At 39.8% G+C, this 15,457-nt stretch overlaps 1 protein-coding gene across 1 annotated transcript in view; it reads right to left on the bottom strand.

The window, feature by feature from the left end:
• The window catches only part of STARD9 (StAR related lipid transfer domain containing 9), a 93,961-nt gene extending 78,504 nt beyond the window's left edge, over window positions 1–15,457 (bottom strand). The window contains exons 1-3 of the mRNA XM_054635706.2: window positions 15,271–15,457; window positions 3,295–3,364; window positions 1,902–2,018 (exon numbers count right to left, since the gene is read on the bottom strand). Coding sequence (XP_054491681.2) covers window positions 1,902–2,018; window positions 3,295–3,364; window positions 15,271–15,317 — 234 coding nt within the window. The 5' untranslated portion in view covers window positions 15,318–15,457. The remainder of the gene's footprint in view (window positions 1–1,901; window positions 2,019–3,294; window positions 3,365–15,270) is intronic.

Below are 15,457 nucleotides of genomic sequence, written 5' to 3'. Positions count from 1 at the left end.
GGCTGCTGATAACATCATTGTTGTCAGCTCAGCACTGAAGCAATGATTCCAAACATGGCATTAGTACAATAAATTCGTTCATGCAGTGTAAGAGGGCAGAAAATGCCCAAAAGCATGGTAAGATTGCAGTATCCCAGCAGCCTCTTCTCAAGGACATTTGAAGTACATTTTACTGGTTCCACAATCACAAAGTCAGGCAAAAAGCCCAAGTAATTCCCTCATGGCTCCAGGCCTGTCAAAACACCAGTCCATCTTTTGACTTTCCTTATCTCACACAGGGCATCTGTCTCAGCAACCCAGCAGTTCCACAGAGCAGCCTTGGATGTTCTTTCAGTCAGCATCAGGTACAAGTGAAGAAACTACTGCCCATTTCTCAATTTTCTATGGCCCAGGTGTTCATGGTTCCCCCACACTGTTTTTGTCAGATAAAACTGTATTGCATGACAATACAGAGTTCTCCACATAGTCTGAAACAGCTACTAAAACCCAGCAAGGAAGCTGCACTGTTTATATTGCATTTTGCTTTCTTCTTCAGTCACACTTGTATTTAATAACAACAAGAACAAAAACTTACATTTGTAGCCAATATTTGTATTTTCCATTTGGCAGTTCTGATAATTTCTCTCACGGAGTAGAGCTAAAACTGACTTGGCAGGCAGAATTTATCAGCATTTCATTTGCTAAACCATTCCAACTAGAAAGGCACCATATTGTTAACAGTTTTAAGAAGCAAGCTTCTACTTGTATTATGTGTCAAACTCATAATGAACACAAAATCAAAACAAACAAGAAAATATAAATGGGGCTGGGGGGAACCCAAACAGATCAACATTTAAATGTTTGGTTTTTGCAATCCCTAACATAGAAGTTTATCTAGTGCCAAGTGTTTCAGAAAGACCATTTTATTTTTTAAACACTAAAATACTTCCCAAGCTCACGAAGTATCTTCCACACTACTGTACCAGGAAGGAAATAAAGCACAGTCAAGAACTTCACCTACAGTTATGCTAATTTCCAAATGTGACAGTTTTTCAAATATTGACTCCCAAAAATAAAAACAGTCCTGTGCTCATCACTACCAGAAATACAAATTTTACAGGACTAAGTCAGTCTTAAATCATAATTTCTGTGAAAAACAACACAATTATACAGGTCAAAATTTCAGGACAGCTGTTCTCACAACAGACAGAAATGAAATATGCATAATTTGGGAAACAAAACAGCAGTAAAACCTGATTTTAATGCCAAAATACGTTTGCTTATATAATGATATATTTGGATAGCTTTGCTGTGCACTGTATTTATTTGTAGATTTAATAATTCCTTGTTTATTAACATTCCTTGTTTAATAACATCATATTTCAATTCCAAATCCTTCAATCTTCTTTTTTATCAATTAACCAAAGCTTGGTTCTGAAGACAGAAGGACTCTCCATTAGTTACAAGAGATTTCTGATGGTTTATCAAGGAAAATATCTCTGAACAATATGGTGTAACTAAAGTTTTCTGCCATTAAAGATGTGATTACTTCACTGCTGATCCTCTCAGAGAATCACTCTTACTTTCTTTCAGAGCTTTCTCCCACTAGATCATGATGTCTGCTCCTGAAAAAAAAATCTCATTTCCAAGGTAGAGTCATCAGATCATCACCATTAATGATCACTGCCAAATGTAACATATCTAAGGAAAGTGTGCATTGGCTGACAAACAAGGGTATTGCATTCCTACTGCACCTGTTTCAGACAGAGGCCTGAACACTGTGGTATTGCAAACAAAAGAAGAAAAAGATGGGGGCAGAATAGAAAAGGAGATCTCTCATGTTATATATCTCAGTGTCTTCCTGAAGACATGGTTATGAAGGACAAAATGGGATGGGAATGTGGACATGAAGCATCGCTCACCATTTCCTGAGATGCATAGTTTGGATCTTCAGGATCAACTGACCAGTAGCAGTAGTCAAAGCTAAAGGCCACAGTTTTTTCTCTAGAGTCCCAACTGCTATCAAGTCTACTGTCAACCTGACAATGAAAGGAAAAAGACAGAAAGACCAAGTCACTTGAAGCTGAACCCAAAAATACGTTTTCCAAGTTAATGGGAAGTTTATCGAGGATCCAATGGCATAGAGTTAAACCTCTTTATTAAATTTTCTTTGGTGTTTAGAGTGAGGTGGAGACACCCATGACAAACCTGCTAGAGCATTTTTACTGAAGGGTTCATTTACTACGGCTAAGGTTCCCCAAGACACGTACACTAGGCATAATTCAGCTAAATAAATTCTTCATAAATTCTATGTATTGGCAGGAAAGCTTTATAAACCATTTGATATTTCTCTGAAATTCTTCTGTTTCACAGAGAACCACATGACACAAATGAGGCCCCAAGTGATAAGAAGAAAACAATTTTACCACTGCATAGTTAAATATACAGATCTCTTCCCCAGTTTCCCCCTTTGCTTTGTCATGGTTGCAAGTTAATGCTTCTGTCACTGGGACTGCACAATCCAAACTCATCCTTTATGGGCTACTAACAATGACAGAGAAGCCTTTCTAGCACAAGAGTTAACAATTATTGAAATTAAAGGAATTGTATAAATCTTTCCATATAATTTTGCCCAAGTGATTGGTAATAAAACAGATAATCTTATGAACACTCAAAGGAGAAGAGTAACGATTCAAAACATGATACAAAATTAACACCATATGCATGTAGTTTTGATCTAATTAATAACTTTGTTAGAACCTCAACATTCACACTAACTTAAGCAGAAAAAAAGCATGCAGGCTCCAGAGCTCTCAAGGAAGATGATGGCTACACTCAGTTTATTCTTATAGCTCTTGGTCCTTTACCAAGGCCTGAAGTGCAGCTTTACACAATTTGCTCTATTTCATGCAAATCAGTTGCACTCTGAGGGGAAATATGAAAAGAGGAGAGATACAGGGAAAGAAATTATCCAGATGTTAGTAACAGCAAGATACACAAAAATTCCTAAACAATTTACCAACAGCTTTGAATGATGGCATGCAAAAGCATTGCAGAGGCTTTGATAAATATAACATACAGACAAGACAGCTGTCTGTTATGTCCCTTCTCAATTTCTTCCCCCAAAACACACAAACTAGCCCCAAACCAAAGCAATCCTTCCCCACACTTTCTCTGCAATAATTCTAGGGCTGTGCCAGTTTAAACTTCTCCCTTAATATTTCTGTTAGAATGATCCAATAGGCAAGCAAACAGAGAAAATTATCAGGATATCAGGATTCTTGTATGGGAAAGAGGAGACAACAAAAAGCATACCTTTATATTTCTGACTTTTGCCACTTTGTCATCAACTTCTACAATCACTCTTCCTCCTTCTGCTCTCTCTCTGGAAACAGAACACATTTTAAAAATCCATTTAAAATACAAAGAAACAGAAAGGTGCATTTCAAATTTCTAAACTTCATAAATTTATGTTTACTTTAGCAAACTGCAAATCAGGGCTATAAAACAGAAACTTCAGATATACACAGATAAGACTCTGTGACATAAAATAGCATTTGCAGATCTGCATTAAGGTATCTCAAAAGCAGAGGGCTAAAAAAACCCCAATAAGGTGGGGATTAAAGAGCTTTGAAGTGTTTTTCCTAAATACATTGTTGGGATTTTATTTCTATTTAAGAGTTATTGCTTTTACAAGAAAGTAGAGTGGAGCACTGGCAGACTGGCTGTGCTTGGTGGGGTAGGGATACCTGCCACAGACTTGTGAGCCACAAGAGCTGTCACATTTTTCCCCACTTAATCCAAAGTGTTTGTTGTAGTCCTCAAAAAGTACTCTTTAGGGAAAAAAAGTGCCAAACAAACAATAAAACCAAAGAAGAAACCATTTCTCTGTCATGAAATATAAATGGACAGGACTGTTCCTCAAGTGCAAAGGATCATGCACTCATATATACTGTCTAAATCTGTCCCTGGAATCAGCTATGACTGTCTACTACAGACAACTTCCACATCCAAATGGGTCATGTTAAAAAAGAATGAGAAAAGGATGAGGAAAAAGCAAAACAAAACTAACCAAACAAACATCCCAAAACAAAAACCAAACCAACCAAACAAAAAGCCCCCTTAAACCAAATTCATTTTATTTCTGGGCTTACAGCAGGATAGCTACCTGAAGATAAGGATGCTCTTATCTCTTACTTATCCCTCTCAATAATTATAATGGATTTTTAAATAAATAGTAGGATAGAACAGAGGAAGAAGAGGTCAGTGTCCTATTTCTCCAAGTTTAAGGAGCTAAGAGCAAGACAAAGATGATTTATATTTCCTCTATATTTTGCTTTGTGGTACACTTTCTGATAAAGTTTTGATAAAGCCTAATATCTTTGTAAAGCTATAAGAAATTGGTTTGGAAATAAAAACAATTTTTTCCTTAGTGCACTTTTGTCAAATTTTATTAAAATCAAGGTGAAGACACTGTCATTTGGGGTTAGATGCAGATATATATATATCTCATGATAATCACCTGGATCAGTATCATGAGGTCAGTTAACAAGATGAAACAAGAATTAGAAAATTGAAGCCCAGCTGACAGCTGCTCACTCCTGGCCCTAGACTTTTAACATATTCCTTTCTATGTGTGCAAAGTATTTAGTCCCCCACCAATTACAATCTGCCTGCACTGTGGGCTCTGACTTCCAGGGGGCCAAAAGCACATCATCCCCTGCCTTTGGGTCTCTCCACTTCTCAGTTTTTACCCCATGCTTTCTGATTCAAAACAAGATTCAAAACAATGCCTTAGGACACTTAAGGCTTCCATGAAGACAATCACTGTGGCATTTGAGCTTACCAAGCATAAAGAGGTTTTAAGCACATTTCTGAGCATAGCTGTTCCCATTTTGCAGACAGAAATAGTGCTTTAAGGTAAAGTCTCTTGCTTCACATCACTGATTTTTGAGGTACCCTCCTTGAGACAGACTGAACTTGGTATTTCCTGTAGTACATATTTACACATGACTCCTCACATAGACAATATAAGGACAGCTCCCAGAGATTTTGGTTAAGCTGTGAGTATTCAGCTGTTAAACACATGAGTCAGAGCCCTAAGTCAGATCCCAAGAGAAAGGGAAACACCTTATGTACAGCTGGGTACCAAATGCTGCATTATGTACAGCTGAGCACAGAACCAAGGTCTCATAAGGCTCCCTAAAGAACAAATGAAAAAGGAACAGTGCCTAAGGATACTGGCAGGGAGTACCTAAGCTAGAAATGGGCAACTGATGCATTTAATCTGGACAGGTGTAACTTTATAAATGTTTTGACAAGCAAATGCTTTCCACTGTAAGATACTTAGGGGACTTAGATATCCATGTACAAATCTCTGCCAGGTGAGCTAATGGACAAAGGTGGCATTTACCCTGTACAGCAGATCTGATTTAAGAGGCAACGGGACATTTTGACAGAATTTCACAGTATTTTAAGAGCAGCAGCAGACAGAGAAAACTAGAGGGATTGTTTAGAAGAGAGCTTGCTTTGGTTACACACACCCTTTCCTTCACTGCCCAAGCATGACACTGGCCCTATCCTGCTTCCCAATCCCATAAGCATCCCTAATTTTCAGTTCTTAATGCTCCATTCTTACCAGCCTAAATAGTTCACTGAGTTCCTATCCTTCTCCTCCTATGCACACACATCATTCCCTACAGGTATCTGCTATGTGTTCTCAGCAACATCATGTCCATCTTGGCCAGGGCAGTCTTCAACTGCTCTGTATGTCTTGTGTCCCTTCTCCTGCTGCATCGTAGGTAGTCATAGGCTGCTGTCCCTTCTCCGAAGATTCATAATCCTGCTCTTCTTGTCAGTTCTTCCAGTGTCTAACTCAAGTTTACTTGTATACTCCACAAGTAAACCAGTCTTTCTTCCTGTACATGTACTGAGGTCAGCAAACACATTATATATAAATAAATCAGAGAGAAGATCTTGTTCTCAGGTCCCATTCCTGGGCTTCAATTGTGACTTGTACAACACTGAGCTCAACTTCTTGAAATAATGCTCAAACAATGTGTTATTTTTACTTAGGGGGATGATGCAAGCATTATTTGGTCAACACTGAAGAATTCAAGCTGAGAGAAAGCAGATCCCTTAAAATTTTTACCTGCTACACTATTACAAGTCTTCACTGAACATGGTAAAGAGTTTTAATTATTTAGAACTTGGGCAGAAATGGGTAGATTGAGATGGGAATCGCATCAGATTTCAAATTTTAAAATCGATTGGGGAATTCAAATAAAAGGTCCCCCTAAGTAGCTTTTATATGTTTTAGAACATAATTCCCCCATAACCTTATCTCCTGCAGCAGCTGAACTGTTCTGGGTGAAGCTTAAAAATAATTTTAAGCAACCTTAAGTCTGAAACAGGCATTAATGAATAGAGCATTTGTGCTTAAAGGGGTGAAATCTGGAAAAGCTTTTAAATGCCTAGTAAGGCAGCCTCAACAACAAACAGCGGTTTCAACCCAAGCTGTAATAATTACATGAAACTCATTGCCCTCAGTCCTCATGAGTTACACATAACCCTATGAAAAAGTGACTTTACTCTGTGAGTCCTTATAGACTGACGCTTTCACAGGCTACAGTCATCACTAAAGATTAAAGATAAAGAAGAAATTCCAAACATAAAATCTTTGAGATACAAAAAAATAGTGGATTTAAAAAAAATTATACTCATATTTACATATCTACTTATATTAAAATAAACATAAACCCAGTAAAATACAAATAACACAAAATGAAATTGCTACCTTTTACCAGATAGTATCAAGGATTCCACACTGTACAGCCATAAAGCATAATGCAGCAATAAGTACCCTTGTCTGAGTCTCACAAAACAAGAAAGCCAGCAGAAAACAGGAACAGAACTAAAATCTCCCCTAGCTCTGCATATTTACAGCACCCAGACTTTTATCTTAACTCCAGACTGTTGCTAAAAGATACAATTTCTCTTCACTGCTCCAGCCTCCCACACGTGTTTCTACTTTCTAGCATTCACACACCCATGCAATGACTCAGATCAGCTGTGATCAGGAAAACAACCCTCAAACCAAAATAAATAATCAATGTGTCACAGGCCTCCCAAGCCCTTCAGAGCACTGAACTCAGCAGTCAACAACCTGCTGAGCCAAAGCAAGAGACAGGGCAGGAACAAGTGGTGATGGGAATGGAGACCCTTCCCTTACAGCCAGAGACCTGGGGGCACAAAGCAAGCAGCCTGGCCTGAGGTAGCCACCAGCCCTACAGACTCTGCATTTGAACTCTCTGTAAACACATATTTATATCATGCTCCATTTAGGTGCAAAACAGAGAACTTGGGGAAGGAAAGCCCAGGAGGAAAAACAGACTCACAGCTGTTCTAGATATTTTGACCTTAACTCCAAATTGCAAACAGCACAAAAGCTCTCTCAGCAAAACCTGTGTTTGTCAGTACACTCTTACACACAAGTGCAACAGCTTGCATTTGAATGATAAAGCAACCCATCATCCTTAAGAATGGATGCTCTGCTCCCCAGGTATGAAAACTGTAATTTTTGTACCAATAAAATCAACTTCAAACTACACTTTTCTAGTGACATGTTTCACTTCTGCTGCTCAGAAGTCACTGTGGCCCTAACATTTATTTTCCCCATCCTTTCCTCTCCCCCACTTGAAAAATGCATGCTGTGTTTGGGAAATGCCTCTCCTAAATTATTTTCCACTAAAACAAATTACCTGTACAAAGATAAAGCTGTAGAAACACCATTTATTGGTGCTTGTCCCAGGAAAGACCTGCATCTTTTCAGTCATACAAAGCTTTACAGAATTGCAGACCCAGTAACAGAACAGTGACAAATACAGAATAGAGTGGCAGGGAGCTACAAGGGAGACCTGGCAGAAAAAAGCTGCTACAACAGTCCAGAAAATACAGGCAGCCCAAAGGGAATCTCATATCATTTGCTGTTGCTATGAAAAATCATTTTTGCCAACAGGATGTAAAGCTAATGCAACCCCCAGGGACAAAGACACTGCAAGAATGAGTGGCTGGGAAAGAATCATGGAAGGATCAAGACCCTGTAGAGGGACACTTCCACAGCTTGCTGAATCTCAGTGAGATGAGTTCAGACACAGAGCACAGAAGTGCAAGGAGGTATGCAGAGCTGGAGGAAGCAGTGGGTGGAAAGAAAGGGGGAAGTTGTTTTTTTTAATACATTCTAAAATTTGCCACACTTCTCCTCCGCCCTCTCAAATAACAGGCATTTGGAAAACAAAGGAAGCTGACTTTTTAAAAGTTGCCTGTTTGTTTTAGGAACACGTACATGTGATAAGGCAAAAATACTGTAGTCATTAGCAGTAGGCATGTCATGCAACAAAACAGCTTCTACAAATACAGGCCAGCAAAGTACTCACAAAATTAATCAAACATACCAAAGCCAATATATATAACTCAAGTACAAGAAAAGTCTTGAATGGTTTTTTAAAGAGGCTTCAAAAATAACCCTGCACGGTAATCATTGCAAGTACATAATGCTTTCCTGCCAGTTCCCACCACTCAAGCTAATTCCAAACCAAATCTCAATCTGTACTGAAACAGTCCCTCAAAAGTAGTGTCAATAATATCAATCCCTCCCCTCTTGCAGAGGCTCTTCCAGAAAAAATGTAGCCTTCTGTGGCAGGATGTGTACCAGCAGTTACTCCTGATGGCTCTTGGACTGTCACTTCCCAGGACATGACTCACACCTGTGACAGCCTACAAGTAAGACAGACATTTGCCACTTGTACCTGGGGACACTTTGTGCCATCTAATGGCACACCTATGCAAGCACCGTGCCTGCAGCTTGTGTATAATCCTGAAGGAAGTCAAACCCAACTATTCCCTTGGTCATGAAGTCTAAAGATTTTATGGGGAAAACTTTAGTTAGTGAGATTTCTCTTTTCTTTCCATTAACAGTATGCTGTACACTGTCCCTGACTCTTGTTTATCGGCAGCCTTGGCAGAAGTATCTTTGACAAGCTGCCATCTTTGCACTTCTGGAATGATTGACCAACAAAAATACCAGAGAAACTATGCATGGTTTATTATCATCTTTGCTAGTCTCCAGAGAACACAATCACAGGAAAATGGCTTGAGGATATACCTGTTGAGACTCCGTGCTGCTCCATCAAAAATGATAAAAAATGTCAAAGTTTTCAGCCATTAGAGCTTCTGTACTCTACTGACAAGTCAAGGTACCTCCAACTACAACTTCTCAAACACAGCATCCGCCTAATGTGTATCCTTATACCTGGTGCTGTAACCCATCAAAGTTGAGGTGTTAATAGTATGAACATCCTCACTTTGGTCAATGCAGAATTTTTTTAATATGTAAAAATAAAGTATCAATAATCAAGTATCAAGTATAAATAATCTAAGACTCATTTTCAGTGTTTCTCATTATTCTCATTACCCAATACCATTTTGGATATTTCTCTTTAAAGTCAAAACTGTTTCACTGTGTCTTGCAAATAGGACTGCACAGCTGGTCAGCAATCCTCCTACCAAATTCAGAACAGATGTTTATAAATAATTCCAAACTCTCTACTGAAGCCAAGTACACAGAGTTCACCAAGACAGCATGCTGCTATATGAGACAGGCTGCTCTAGTAATTTTTTGAGGCTCCTCCCAGCAGCATGGAGCTTTCATTGCCTCTTTCATGCCTAGCTTTCATGCCTAACAAATCTGATAGTCAAAAATCACCAGTCTTAGTGATTACTATCATTCATGTGTGCTTTTCCTCATTCTCCTTTGCAAATACTATATAACAATAAAAATATGAATATTTCGTACAGATATAAACACGAGGCATCTTCCCTGATAAATCCAAGTCAGAAATACTCCTGCTGATACAGCAGTGCTTTGAATTGTGGAATAGTGATGTTTTCTTTTCATGCAGAGACATGGACAGGAGGAGGGAAGGGGAGAGGAAAAAGTCTTTTTCAGCTGTCATGACACCAGCATTAAAAAAAACATGAAATGAGGAGGATTTAAAACAAGGCTACATTCCAGTCAGTCCAATTTCATCTACCCTTGATTTCACAGCTGTTTACTGAGCAATGACATAGTATAATTCAGACTTTTGCATCAAAGGAATCCTGTACAAATGCCATGTTTTCCATGCAAACCAGATGTGGATACAGAAGTCAGATTTCATTCCTTGAAACCAACTATTATGTGAATGGCCCATATAGGGATCAAACCTACAGCCCCAGCGTTATCAGCACCATGCTCTGACCAGCTGATCTCATCTCAGGGTCATGCAGAGTTCTGCTCTTTTAGGAAGCTAGAAAGTCTGTCCTTTGTCAAACTCTGAAAACCTGGTCCATGCAACTTCAAGAAAAATACATCTGGGAAAAGTTGCTGATGCTGTACCCTTTATTAAGTAACAGATGTGGCTTATGGAAACCACCTGCTAATGCCAAGTACAGATGCTAAGAGAAAAGAGCAGCCACCTCAATGATAGCTTACATGAACATTTTAATAATGGACTAAGTAAAGAAAATAACTAATTTAAGAGAGGGAGGAAAGTATGTCAATATAACCTTAACAGGATATACAAATGTTAAGATTTGTTTGGAGAGGGATTTCCTTTATAAAACCAAAATTAAAATCTCAACTTTTCATTTAAAAATCCTAGCTCTGCTGTGGAAAAGAAACTTTAAATCCTTAGCAATGCATAACTAATGCAGTTCATAGAGATTTTCAAACAGCAAAGGAGTCTTGGAGGCCGGAGACAACTCTCTCCCACCATCAGGTACCAATCCCAAAACTCATGTTTAACAGAGGGAGAGAGAGGAGCAACACTTACTCAACCACAACATATAAAAGTAGATAAAAGTCTGCCATTTCTCTATGTGTGAGAGGGCAACAGCACCAAAGTCACAAGGAATATATATATACGAAAATATATAAGAAGGAGATCAACAAGCTCCAACCTGCTATTGCTTTAATTTTAGCATAAGATTCAAGGAATGTTTTCTACAAAAATTACAAGTTATCACTCTTGTCAGCAGTAAACCACATTGCTGTATCTAAGTTCTTGTGGTTACACATGAACATGAAAAACAGCTGAAAGCACAGTCTATAAAACAGCCATAAGTCTTCCTTGCAAAATAATAATTTCTTTGTTTACTATAACAGGATTATAAAGAACAAAGAGATAGAGCACAGCAGAGACTAGTTAACAAAGTAAAAACCAATAGTGATTTACTCTGTATCATTTCTAAAATGATCTGAAATTAATCTTAATTTTCCACATAGCTTTCCTTTTAAATAGAAATGGATTTAAAATACTCACATCATGATGAACCCATGAATTGAGCTTCTTTCTCTGCTATTCAGTGAAGCTATGGTCAGCATACTGCTCAGATCAGCCTCCCACGCCAAGCCATTTTCTGGAAACTCTGAGTGAGAAACCTCCCCTAAAATTCCCTCCCAGGCATGGGCTAGCTCACCTGAGCTCCTAGGACCTCAAATTTAGCTCCTCCATCCCATCCAAGCCTCATTAACTGCTGCATTCTAGGAAGGCAATTAGAGGAATATGTCATGCAGAGCAGCAGTAATGAGGAAAACAACTGTTGCAGCTCAGACTGTGATAGTAAACACCTGCACAGCTGGAAGTGTGGTTCAGCTTTGCTACCTGGGACTACCCAGACATTTCTTTGATGCTTTTGTTTGCCAGAGTGTGGAGGACAAGGCCAAGAACTCCTGAGACGACTGGGGAATACATAACTGGCCAGGAGGCTTCAGGTTACAGCTCAGAAACAATGCAAAGCAGAAAAAAGACAAAGGGCAGCTTTTGGATCAATTAATCTGTTTAGCAAGTCTTTCAGGTGACATGCCTGTGAGGGTCATAATGGATGGGAAAGTTAATTTGTGAGTCAGTAAAGACACCAGGAAAGACTCTCTCAAATGAGAGCTCTCTCCTTTTTGGGCCAGAGAAGCACCTGAAAAGTGGAGATGATATTTTCAACAGCAGAGTATATTTTATGTTTTGCTTGGTCCTGCACAAGTAACTCCCAAACTTCAGGGTACTATTGCTGAATACTGCAGGGGTTTCTGTAGCATACAACACCCAACACAGTATTAAGTGAGCTACTCAAGCACAAGGAGAGTCCTGGACACAGTACTGAAATACTTGAATACTTTCTCAGCCAGTCACATTGTTTCCAAGTCTGGAGGGTAAGGTGTCCTATCATAGCACCACACTGCAGATTGCAGTGTTGGCATCCTCCACAGAGCAATCAAAAAAGAAAGAGGAGCAACATTCCTCTTTCACCTAGTTACATGCTAGCATTCAGAGTGTTTCCATCCATATCTTCTGACAGCCAAAAATAACATTACACTTTCCTTACAAAAGTGTGACAGCCAATAGACCAAGCATTAAGATGTCTGGAAATAAACCATAAAGAGATTTCATCAGTTCCCAGCTCCTATTTAATACCTGATTATTACCTACGGCTATAGACAATTTAATGCACCCATTCAGGCTTCCATATTTTGTTCTAAGGGGGAAACATAGAAACTCTGTGTAAATACACAGAACAAGTATCCATGTAACCACAAAGTAACAAATCTTTTTTAGTATGTAGAATAGTAAATGTGTAATAAAGACTTTAAAATGTTGCTCTGGGGAAAATATTTGACTGAATTTACACCCAACACTATATTTAGGTGATAAAAAAATCATTTAGTCTGTTACAGAATGACTGGTAACATTATGAAGAACACTGGCTATGGGTTGTTTAAACTTCAGGCAATGAAAAACCTGCATTTTGTGTAACCGTGCTTGCTTTATATCTGTGATGGATTATTTGGCCAAAGGAGTTGTCTGTCAAAGAATGCAGTGTGATGGGTGCCATACAGATGCAGAACAAAAAGACCACTCTTTGCCTTGTGCTAAATAACAAAAAATTTGACAGCTCCTGCATTAAAATTTTTTTAATATCTAAATTTGAAGTAATTTTTCAGATGCAAACCCAACATTCATCTGCCATTGTAAATTAAATGAAGGGCAGCAATGAGGAAGTTTGCATGGTAGTTTAGAAACAACCAATTGACCCATGAGTTCTAGCTTTTGCCTGCAGCTTTGCAATTTCTGGTTCTCTTAAAAGCCAGGTTTAGTATTTCTTGGATGGAAAAGAGAGTGTACAAATTACAGTACTTCAATCCAGTTGAACCAAAATTTTTGCTGTGGGAAGTCTCCTTTTTTAAGACACCTAAAAGATCATAGAAGCTGTGGCAATATGGGTACCCTGTTAGGGCAATTGCAAAGTTTGTATACAGAGATAACAAGAGGTTTGTGTGAGGACAGTATAGAAACAAGGTAAGAAGCTGGAAAAGAGCGGACCTTTAAGCCCACTGAGAATTTTTTTCAATGTCTATCAAGGTTACTCGAAGCCTTCATATATTTGGTATTTGCATCTAAGTCATTATATTTGAACCATTTTGTTCAAGGCTAGAAAGCAAGTTTTCATGCCAGAGGCTTCACAGAGAATATACAACCACTTCCTCTTCCCATTTATAAAATATAAAAATCCATCTTAAAATGCCTTTGCTGACCTCAGCTGAGGCAGCACAGTAGAAGGAACAACTGGCCTATTGCCCTTGGGGTCAAACACCGTGAGACTGGTCTTTGCCTCCCTTCACATCCCATCTGCTACACCACCACGAGTTTAATAGATGGAATTACTTAACAGCTTCTCCCTGCATTATCCCCTGACTTTCCACTCTCACCTTCATACAAACATTTCTGTTTCAGCCTCAGATTAACTCCTCCCATGTGCAGGAAGCTGCCCTCCTCTCTGATCCTGCCCTCCTCTCCAAACAGCTGCCCCACACTGACTACACCAAAGGTTTTCCTATTTATCACACCTTATCTGACAGTTACAGATGCTGTTTATTGCTATAATGGCATATTCACTATTATGTGCTATTTAAACCCACCCCAGAAAAACATGAAGACAGATGTGGTACGACATTCCTCACCAAGGAGGATTTAGTGAGAGGGAAGGTAATGATAAAAATAAAATAATACATCCATGACTAAAGCAACACCAAGAAATAAAAGGTTAAACAGCTTATTTCTGCAACTCTTAGTTTAATGCTGCAACTCTTCTTAAAATAGGCCAGTATCTATTAAAATCTGTTCAATTCACTGCTGTACAACAAATCATAGCTATATAATGCAAGCATGATTTTAACCAAAATTATGGACAGAGTGTTTTTTAAATCAGTTAGCTCTGACTTAAAGGTAAATGTATTGAAAATATGCAAATTAGTTTGCACATGTCCCTTTTCTATTAATACTTGCAGGCTTATTTTGGGTGGGATTTTAAATTTTATTCAAAACTCTCTGATGTCCTTTCTTAAAAATAAAATAAAAATCCATAGCCAAATAAGAACAAAAGACTCCAAAATATGCTAGTGTACTGCTGGCTAAATGACTAAGCTAGTTTTCTGGCTGGGCAACTCTTCAAGAATCAATTTCTCTACTGCATGAAAGAGTTATTTATCACAAAAGTCCATGCAGTCAGAAGACACCATGAGGAACTTGTACAAAAAAGAAAGTCAGCATCAAATCAAAGACTGGCCCTCAGAGCTTGTACCACTTTTCAAGCCATTCCTGTTTGGAGTGCTATAGCATTGCTTTAACAGGAGGAGTAAATCACCACCCGCTGACATTTGGGCTGCTCGCTTTTTCTCTTTTTTTTTTTCTGCTCCGAATTTCCAAAGTCTGCAAGGTTTTAAGCACGTATTGTATACAAATAACACCAGAGCATTGTGCTACGGCATCTTCTTGTTTGTGGGGGTTGTCTTCCAGCTGTAACATGTAACTTTTGGGATTTCCATTGCAGCCAAGCAAGCCGGGGAGGGAGCGGAGCTGAGCGACAATGGGGATATCCGGCTCTGCCTCCCGCTGGAAAAAACAGCAACAACAGAAGGGGAAGGGAAGACTCCTGGACTCTGTATAACAAGTGGCCTGTTTCGGGGAGCTCAGGAAGAGGGAAATCAGCCTAACAGCTCCACTGGTGATTTTTCGAAGCGAGCTTTCCAAGCTACTTAGCGAGGCGGCGAGAGGCTGCCACCCCTCCTGCCGTGCCTCCCTCAGCCGCGGCTGAGCAGCTCCAGGGCGGCGATCCCGCCCCGGCTGACAGGACCCGCGGCACCCGCTCACCCCCGCTGCCGCGGCCCCCAGAGCCTCCCGTGCCCTCCGCCTCGCTCCGCACCTTTTGCTCAGAGGCCGGACCCGCACGGCTACCTTGACGTTGGCCATGGCTCGGCTCACGCCCAGCGGCTGCGGCCGCCCGCGCCCCGGCCCCGCATCCCGGGCGGACCGGGGAGGAGCGGGAGGAGAGGAGCGGAGCCGCCCGCCCGTCCGTCCGTCCGTCCCGGCCCGGCCCGTCCCGCCCCGCC

The sequence above is a fragment of the Agelaius phoeniceus genome, chromosome 6, assembly GCF_051311805.1.
Source record: "Agelaius phoeniceus isolate bAgePho1 chromosome 6, bAgePho1.hap1, whole genome shotgun sequence".
Taxonomy (NCBI): Eukaryota; Metazoa; Chordata; class Aves; order Passeriformes; family Icteridae; genus Agelaius; species Agelaius phoeniceus.
The sequence above is the reverse complement of the archived record's forward strand: the minus strand, read 5'-3'. Positions and strand labels throughout refer to the sequence as shown.